This window comes from Hemiscyllium ocellatum (genome assembly GCF_020745735.1).
Source record: "Hemiscyllium ocellatum isolate sHemOce1 chromosome 50 unlocalized genomic scaffold, sHemOce1.pat.X.cur. SUPER_50_unloc_4, whole genome shotgun sequence".
Taxonomy (NCBI): Eukaryota; Metazoa; Chordata; class Chondrichthyes; order Orectolobiformes; family Hemiscylliidae; genus Hemiscyllium; species Hemiscyllium ocellatum.
Genome location: NW_026867587.1, coordinates 168,361 through 178,360, shown reverse-complemented (window position 1 = coordinate 178,360; position 10,000 = coordinate 168,361). Strand labels below are relative to the sequence as shown.

Sequence of the window (10,000 nt, the reverse complement as noted above, 5' to 3'; positions counted from 1 at the left end):
TGTGGCTGAGGCCTACGCAGAAGGACAAGACCCCACGGCTGCGTCCGGCTCTCTCCCCACCAACCCCGGGGTGGGGGGTGGGGTGGAGGGTTACGTTGGGAGAGGGCGGGTGACAGCCGACACCAGGCGCACTGCATTTGACTATCGCCGCAGAGGCAGACCTTGACGAGGGAACTCTGAGCGTCGATGAGGATTACGGGAGCGGGGCGATGTCTCAGAAGAACGTCAGCAACCCGGTGGCGAAGGACATTGAGCTGCTCGCCTTCCAGACCGTCACAGGTGAGAGACACCACCCATGGACTAGCCCGCAACGAAGGGCCTCACTCCCAAATACTCATCTCCTGGCAGGGACAGAGCGATCAGGGCAAATCATCGAGATCTCCAACCCACCTCCTCCAGCCCCCTACACCCCTCCCTATCTCTGTCACCCCCTCCAGTCCCTACACCCCCTCCCTATCTCTGTCATCCCCTCCAGCCCCTACACCCCCTCCCTATCTCTGTCACCCCCCACACCCTTCCCTATCTCTGTCACCCCCTCCAGCCCCCTACACCCCCTCCCTATCTCTGTCATCCCCTCCAGCCCCTACACCCCCTCCCTATCTCTGTCACCCCCCACACCCTTCCCTGTCTCTGTCACCCCTTCCAGCCCCCTACACCCCCTCCCTATCTCTGTCACCTCCTCCAGCCCCCTACACCCCATCCCTATCTCTATCACCCCCTCCAGCCCCCTACACCCCCTCCCTATCTCTGTCACCCCCTCCAGCCCCTACACCCCCCTCCCTATCTCTGTCACCCCCTCCAGCCCCTACACCCCCTCCCTATCTCTGTCACCCCCTCCAGCCCCCTACACCCCCTCCCTATCACTGTCACCCCCTCCAGCCCCTACACCCCCTCCCTATCACTGTCACCCCCTCCAGCCCCCTACACCCCCTCCCTATCACTGTCACCCCCTCCAGCCCCCTACACCCCCTCCCTATCACTGTCACCCCCTCCAGCCCCTCTACCTCCTCCCCGGGAGGGGAGTTGTCACTGACGTGCGATACCTGATGTTGCTGAATTGCCTGAGAATGTGTTGGGAGACTGTGCGAGTGGGGGTAGTGAGACTGGGAGGTGGGGTAGGGGTTTTGGGGTGGGGTGAGGGTGGAGGGAGTTTTCCCTCGATCTCTGAGCCTCCCTCCTGACCCCTCGGACAGGTCGCTGCAGTGACACCATCTTTGAGGATATGAGGGAGCCCCCGAAGAAGCCCCTCCACCTGAAGGGCCAGATGAAATACGTCCCCCAGTGGGACTCCCTGATCTTCCTGGGAACCCCCATGTAAGTGACAGCCTGGGATCGCACTGTGCACTGCGCTGGGCCGGGCCGAGGGGGGCATCCAGGGACGGGGGAGGTGGCTGGACAATTCACCGAAACTGGGAAAGGACACCAGGCAGGGAGGCATTGACACTGCCTCAGGTACAGGAGCACGCTCACTCACACTCACTCACACACACACTCACTCACACACTCACAGTCAGCCAATCACAAACACACACTCACTAACACTCACACACACTCACTGACACTCACTCACAGTCAATCTCACACACTCACACACACACACTCACTAACACTCACTCACAGTCAATCACACACACTCACACACTCACTAACACCCACACACACACACACACTCACTCACAGTCAATCACACACTCTCACATACTCACACTCACACACACTCACACATTCACTTACACTCACACACACTCACTCACACACTCTCACATACACTCACACACAAACACTCACTCACAGTCAATCACACACACCCACTCACTCACAGCCAATCACATACTCACACACTCACTAACACACATACTCACTACCACTCACTCACAGACAATTACACACTCACATACTCACACTCATAAACACTCACACATTCTTACTGAAACTAACACACTCTCAGTCAATCACACACACTCACACTCGCACACTCACTAAAACTCACACACACTCACTAACACTCACTCACAGTCAATCACACACACTAACACTGACACACACAGACTCACTAACACTTACAGTCAATCACACACACTCACACTGACACACACATACTAACACACACTCACAGTTAATCACACACTCACACTCACTGACACTCAGTCACAGTCAATCACACACACTCACACACCCACTAACACTCACACACACTCACTAACACTCACAGTCAATCACACACACTCACTCACAGTCAATCACACACACTCACACACTCAGTAACACTCACTCACACACACTCACACACTCACACACACTCACTAACACTCACTCGCTGTCAATCACACACTCTCACACACTCACTAACACTCACACACACACTAACACTCACTAACACTCACTCACACTCAATCACACACTCACTAACACTCACACACTCACTGACACTCACTCACACACACACACACACACTCACTCACTGTCAATCACACACTCACTAACACTAACACTCACTCACAGTCAATCATACACACTCACACACACACACACACTCACTAACACTCACTCAGTCAATCACACACACTCACATACAAACACACACACTCACTAATACTCATAGTCAGTCACACACACTCAATAACGCTCACACACACTCACTCTCACTAACACTCACAGTCAATCACACACTCTCACGTACTCTCACTCACACATTCTCACTGTCATTAACACTCACTCTCAGTCAATCACACACTCACACACTCACTAAAACTCACTCATTCAATCACACACACACACACTTACACTCACTCTCACTAATACTCACTCACAGTCAGTTACACACTCACATACTCACTAACACTCTCACAGTCAATCACACACTCTCACATTCAAACACTCCCACTCCCACACACACTCACACTCACTAACACTCACTCACAGTCAATCACACACTCACAGTCACACACACGTTCACAGTCACACACACGTTCACAGTCAACCACATACTCACTTACACACACTCACTCATGCACACACACTCACACACACACGCTCTCACAGGTCATTGCACACACTCACTCGCGCACACACACACACCTCACACTCACTCACACAGACACACACATACACACACACACACTCACTCTCAGTCACTCACACACACACACACACTCAGTCACACACAAGGAGGGAGAGGGAGAGAGGGTGGGGATTGAAGGAGGGGTGGGGGTTGAGGGAGAGGGTGGGGGGTTGAGGGAGGGGGTGGGGGTTGAGGGAGAGGGTGGGGGGTTGAGGGAGGGGGTGGGGGTTGAGGGAGAGGGTGGGGGGTTGAGGGAGGGGGTGGGGGTTGAGGGAGAGGGTGGGGTTGAGGGAGGGGGTGGGGGTGGGGTTTGAGGGAGAGTGGGGGAGTTGAGGGAGAGGGTGGGGTTGAGGGAGGGGTGGGGTTTGAGGGAGAGTGGGGGAGTTGAGGGAGAGGGTGGGGTTGAGGGAGGGGGTGGGGATTGAGGGAGAGGGTGGGGTTGAGGGAGAGGGTGGGGGTTGAGGGAGGGTGGGAGTTGAGGGAGAGGGAGGGGGAGGGTGGGGGGTTGAGGGTGGGGGTTGAGGGAGAGGGAGGGGGTTGAGGGAGGCAGTGGGGTTTGAGGGAGGGGGTAGTGTTGAGGGAAGGGGTGGGGGTGGGGTTCGAGGGAGGGTGGGGGGTTGAGGGAGAGGGAGGGGGTTGAGGGAGGGGGTGGGGTTGAGGGAGGGGGTGGGTGTTGAGGAGCTGAGGGAGAGGGTGGGGGTGAGGGGCTGTGAGGTGTACCCCCCTCTCTAACAGCAGCCTGTGGCCTGTTCCCTCTCAGTATCGAGACGGTGGAGGTTGGGGAGGGAGGGGGTTGAGGGAGGGGGTGGGGATTGAGGGTGGGGATTGAGGGGGGGGTGGGGGGTTGAGGGAGGGGGTGGGGTTTGAGGGAAGGGGTGGGGGTCGAGGGAGAGGGTGAGGACTGAGGGAGGGGGAGGATATTGAGGGAGGGGGTGGGGTTTGAGGGTGGGGTTTGAGGGGGAGGGTGTGGGGTTTGAGGGGGAGGGTGTGGAGTGAGGGGCTGTGGGGTGTAACCCCCTCTCTCTAACAGCAGCCTGTGGCCTGTTCCCTCTCAGTATTGAGACGGTGGAGGTTGGGGAGGGGGGAGAGGGTGGGGTTTGAGGGAGGGGGTTGAGAGTGGGGATTGAGGGAGGGTGTGGGGGTTTGAGGGGGAGGGTGTGCAGTGAGGGGCTGTGGGGTGTATCCCCCCTCTCTAACTGCAGCCTGTGGCCTGTTCCCTCTCAGTATCGAGACGGTGGAGATTGGGGAGGGGGGAGAGGGTGGGGGTTGAGGGAGGGGGTTGAGGGTGGGGATTGAGGGAGGGTGTGGGGGTTTGAGGGGGAGGGTGTGCAGTGAGGGGCTGTGGGGTGTATCCCCCCTCTCTAACTGCAGCCTGTGGCCTGTTCCCTCTCAGTATCGAGACGGTGGAGATTGGGGAGGGGGGAGAGGGTGGGGGTTGAGGGAGGGGGTTGAGGGTGGGGATTGAGGGAGGGTGTGGGGGTTTGAGGGGGAGGGGGTGGGGGTGAGGGGCTGTGGGGTGTACCCCCTCTCTCTAACAGCAGCCTGTGGCCTGTTCCCTCTCAGTATCGAGACGGTGGAGGACATGATAAAGATGGGGGTCTATGTGAATGACCTGAACCTCCATGACTCCAGTCGGGAGCTGATTCTCGCTGGGACCCAGCAGTCTGCGGAGCTCCAGCTCGCCCTCGACCAGGTCAGACTCAACCCTCACTCCCTCACCACTCTGAGGGACAGCATGCGGCCATTCAGCCCCTCTTCCTCAGGGGCAGGAGCTGAGGGAGAAAGTGGGGTGGGGGGGGGGGCGGGGGTTTGGGGATCCAGGGTCAGGGAGACGGGGCGGTGGGGGTAGGGGGGAGACCAGGGTGGTGTGTGTGTGACCTCCCTGACCCCCTGACCCCTGACCCCCAGGAGCGGCAGAAATACGCCCAGCTCCAGGAGATCATCAAGAAACTCGACGAGGAGAAAAAGCGAGGGGACTCCCTGCTGTACGCCATGATCCCCAAGGCCGTGGCTGATCGACTGCGGAAGGGCATCACCGCGCTGGAGACCTGCCAGGTACGTGCCGGGACGGGGGTCGGGCCGAGAACCGGCAGCCCCGCCCCCCACCGCCTCCCGACACGCGCTCCCAGACCAACCCCCAAGTTGCCCCTGCCTCTCTCCCGACAGGAGTGTCTCCTAGGCTGGACGCAGATGGCACGAGGCGCTAGAGGAACGCACAGTCGGCAGGTCCTGTCTGTGCTGGAAACGTCCCAGCACAGTACAGGCCCTTCGGCCCTCCATGTTGTGCTGACCCGTGGAACCAACCTGAAGCCCATCTAACCTACACTATTCCATTCTCGCCCATATGTCTATCCAATGCCCAGTTAAATGCCCTTCAAGTTGGCGAGTCTACTTCTGTTGCAGGCAGTGCGTTCCACACTCCTACTACTCTCTGAGTAAAGAAACTACCTCTGACATCTGTCCTATATCCATCTCCCCTCAATTTAAAGCTATCTCCCCCTGTGCTAGCCATCACCATCTGAGGGAAAAGGGTCTCACTCTCTCTAACCCTCTGATTATCTTATAAGTCACCTCTCAGCCTTCCTCTCTCTAACAGTCCCAAACTTTCCTCGTGATACCTTCCCTCTGTCCCAGGCCACATCCTGGTAAATCTCCTCTGCACCCTTCCCAGAGCTTCCACATCCTTCTTATAAACGCGGTGACCAGAACTGTACACAATACTCCAAGTGCGACCGCCCCCCAGAGTTGCGTCCAGCTGCAGCGTGACCCCGTGGCTCCGAAACTCAATCCCTCTCCCGGTAAAAGCTAATACACCGTACGTCTTCTTAACAACTCTATCAACCCGGGCGGGCAACTCTCAGGGGTCTACGTATATGGACACCGAGATCTCTCTGCTCATCCACACCACCAAGAATCTTACCATGAGCCCAGGACTCTGTTACTCCTTCCAAAGTGAATTACCTCACACGTTTCCACATTAAACTCCATCTGCCACCTCTCAGCCCAGCTCATCGATGTCCCCCTGTAACCTGCAACATCCTTCAGCACTATCCACAACTCCACCCACCTTAATGTCATCCATAAATCTACTGACCCATCCTTCTACGCCCTCATTTTATATAAAATTACACACAGCAGCGGCCCCAAAACCGATCCCCGTGTGGTACAGTGGGTCCAGGAGATGAGGCAGGGGTAATTCGGAGGGTATATCGTCACAGATGACTGGCTGCTCTGAAATTACCCTTCACTTCAACAACAACTTGCATTTGCATGGCTGATATTCGCACCATGCGACATCCTGGGCAACGCGATTGGGTTTCTGGGGACCGGCCTGGAGGAGGGGAGAGAGGGAGGGAGAGAGGGATAGAGAGAGGGGGAAGGAGAAAGGGAGGGAGGGTAACGGAGGGAGGAGGGAGGGGGAGAGGGGGGAGAGAGGGAGGGGGAGAGAGGGGGGGAGAAAGGGAGGGAGGGAAACAGGGAGAGAGGGATAGACGGACAGAGAGAGGAGGGAGGGGGGAGAGGGAGAGAGGGAGGGGGAGAGAGAGAGGGGGACAGAGGCAAGAGAGAGGGGGGAAACAGGGAGAGAGGGACAGAGGGATACAGGGATAGAGAGAGGGAGGGGAGAGAGGGAGGGGGAGGGGGGTGAGAGGGGAGAGAGAGAGAGGGAGGGAGGGAAACAGGGAGAGGACAGAGGGATAGAGAGAGGGGAGGGAGGGGGGGAGAGGGAGGGAGAGAGGGAGGGGGAGAAGAGGGAAGAGAGGGAGAGGGAGGGGGAGAGGGGGAAACAGAGCATGGGGGAAAGAGACAAGGGGGGAGAGGGAGTGGGGAGTGAGGGGGTGAGGGAGAGAGGGGGGAGAGAGGGAGGGAGGGAAACAGGGAGAGAGGGACAGAGGGATAGAGAGAGGGGAGAGAGGAGAAGGGGGGGAGGGGGGAAACAGGGAGAGAGAGAGGGAGAGAGAGAGGGGGAGAGGGAGGGGGAGAGGGAGGGAGAGAAACAGGGAGAGAGGGACAGAGGGATAGAGAGAGGAGGGAGGGAGAGAGGGAGAGAGGGATAGGGGAGAGACGGGGTGGAAGGAGAGAGAGGGGAATGGGGGCAAAGAGGGGAGGGGGCAGAGGGAAAGAGAGGAGTGTGGGGAGAGAAAGAGAGTGAGAGAGGGAGAGAGAGAGAGAGAGGAGGAGGAGAGAGAGGGGGGAGAGAGAGAGAGGGAGATGGGGGCAGAGAGAGGGAGAGAGTGATGGGGAGTGCAGAGAGAGAGGGGGAGGTGTGAGTGAGAGAGAGGGAGACGGGGGGTAGAGAGAGGGAGAGAGGGATGTGGAGAGAGAGAGAGGGAAGGAGACGGGGTAGAGAGAGGGATGGGGAGTGGAAAGAGAGAGAGGGGTGAGAGAGAGAGAGAGAGACAGGGGGTAGAGAGAGGGATGGGGAGTGGAGAGAGAGAGAGAGAGACAGGGGGTAGAGAGAGGGATGGGGAGTGGAGAGAGAGAGAGAGAGACAGGGGGTAGAGAGAGGGATGGGGAGTGGAGAGAGAGAGAGAGAGACAGGGGGTAGAGAGAGGGATGGGGAGAGAGAGAGAGAGAGAGAGACAGGGGGTAGAGAGAGGGATGGGGAGTGGAGAGAGAGAGAGAGGGTGTGTGTGTGTGAGAGAGAGAGAGAGGCAGATGGGGGTAGAGAGAGGGAGGGGGGAGAGAGACAATATGGGGGAGAGAGGAAAATGATGGGGGGAGAGAAAGAGAGGGAGGGAGAGTGGAGATTCCGGGAAAGAATTCCTGAGCTCAGAGGACCCCCACCCCCACCCCACCCCCAGAGAGCTGAAGGTTCAGCCCCCAGTGTGGGGGAGGGAAGCAATGGGAATTGGAAGATGTTCTGGAGACTGGGAATGGGGAAGGGGGAGCAGGGATAGGGAGGGGGTGTAGGGGCTGGAATGGGTGACAGAGATAGGGAGGGGGTGTAGGGGGATGGAGGGGGTGACAGAGTTAGGGAGGGGGTGACAGAGTTAGGGAGGGGGTGTAGGGACTGGAGGGGGTGACAGAGTTAGGGAGGGGGTGACAGAGTTAGGGAGGGGGTGACAGAGTTAGGGAGGGGGTGACAGGGATAGGGAGGGGGTGTTGGGGGCTGGAGGGGGTGACAGGGATAGGGAGGGGGTGACAGAGATAGGGAGGGGGTGACAGAGTTAGGGAGGGGGTGACAGGGATAGGGAGGGGGGTGACAGAGATAGGGAGGGGGTGACAGAGTTAGGGAGGGGGGTGACAGGGATAGGGAGGGGGTGTTGGGGGCTGGAGGGGGTGACAGGGATAGGGAGGGGGTGTTGGGAGCTGGAGGGGGTGACAGAGATACGGAAGGGGCGTAGGGGGCTGGAGGGGGTGACAGAGATAGGGAGGGGGTTGTAGGGGCTGGGGGGGTGACAGAGATAGGGAGGGGGTGTAGGGGGATGGAGGGGGTGACAGAGATAGGGAGGGGGTGACAGAGGTAGGGAGGGGGTGTAGAGCTACAGACAGGATTTGTAAAATAGTTCGGGAATTTTAAATCCACTTGGAATATAATGTGGGGAAATGACGAGCGTGTGTGATTTGGCCGGAAGAATAGAGGGGATGAATATTGTTTAAATGATGAAAGACTGCAGAAAGCTACGGGACGGAGGCATTTGTGAATCCCTGCCCATGAATCCGCCAGCTTCCAGGTTGATCGGGACCGCACGTGGAATGCCGGCCTGTGTTCTGACGGGAATGGGGTACAAATGTCGGGAGGATTTGCTGAAACGATCCCAGGCGCTTCTCAGAGGGGGGAGCCGGGGTAACGTGAGCAGGTTCGGGGCCACGTATCTAAGAAATGATAGACCCGGAGGCAGCCCAGAGACTGTGCCCTCGGCCGATCCCCGGGGAACGGAGGGGAGTGTCTGGCGAGGGAGAGGGTGAGGGGGGCCTGGGATACAGGAGAATGGGGGGGGGAGGGTGGGGGCGACCTTATTGAAGATTCTCGGGGGACATTGATGGGGGGGGGGTAGTGGGGGGAGATGTGGAGGGGGTGCTCCCCACCCCCGACCAGTGCGTGTGGGGGAGTCTAGGGGCAGAGGGTAACATCTCTGAGTGAGGGGTCACCCATCGACGACGGAGATAGGGGAGGGAAATCCGAATTCGTCTGAGGGGGAGGGAATCTGGGACGTTCCTTAGCGCTGGTGGGTGAGTGGGGGGGGGGCTGGGTGGTTGAGGGTATTGAAGGGTGAGACGGAGTTTTAATCAGGAGGGGGGTAACGCAGGACAATGGGAATGGAGGATGCTCAGATCAGTGACAGGATGGTGGAGGGATTCGATGGGCATTGAGTGATGTGTCTCTCTCTCTCTCTCTCTCTCTCGTTCCCCCTCTCCCCCACCCCCGGTAGGTTTTCCCCGATGTGACCATCCTGTTCAGTGACGTGGTGAAGTTTAATGAGATTTGTATCCACATCACCCCAATGCAGGTGGTGGACATGCTGAATGAGATCTACATCGTCTTCGACACACTGAGCGAGAAACACAACGTCTACAAGGTGACCCACTGCCCCCCGCCACCGCCCCCCCCCCCCCACACACACACACACACACACACCACACACACCACACACACACCACACACACACCACACACACACCACACACCACACACACACCACACACCACACACCACACACACACCACACCACACACACACCACACACACACACCACACACCACACACACCCACACACACACCACACCACACACACACCACACACAACACCACACACCACACACCACACACACACCACACCACACACCACACCACACACCACACACCACACACACACACCACACACACACCACACACACACACATCACACACACCCCACACCACACACACACACACAAACACACATCGTCCCCAATCTCAGCCCCAGTCCCGGGCATCCCTCTGGGGCACACTCTGCTC

At 58.2% G+C, this 10,000-nt stretch overlaps 1 protein-coding gene across 1 annotated transcript in view; it reads left to right on the top strand.

The window, feature by feature from the left end:
* LOC132808917 (soluble guanylate cyclase 88E-like) overlaps positions 1-10,000 on the top strand; it is a gene marked incomplete at its 5' end in the record, with an annotated part of 30,598 nt that overhangs the window by 9,890 nt on the left and 10,708 nt on the right. Inside the window, 5 exons of the mRNA XM_060822335.1 lie at positions 154-279; positions 1,194-1,314; positions 4,625-4,754; positions 4,970-5,116; positions 9,436-9,582. Of these exons, the coding sequence (XP_060678318.1) occupies positions 154-279; positions 1,194-1,314; positions 4,625-4,754; positions 4,970-5,116; positions 9,436-9,582 (671 nt within the window). The remainder of the gene's footprint in view (positions 1-153; positions 280-1,193; positions 1,315-4,624; positions 4,755-4,969; positions 5,117-9,435; positions 9,583-10,000) is intronic.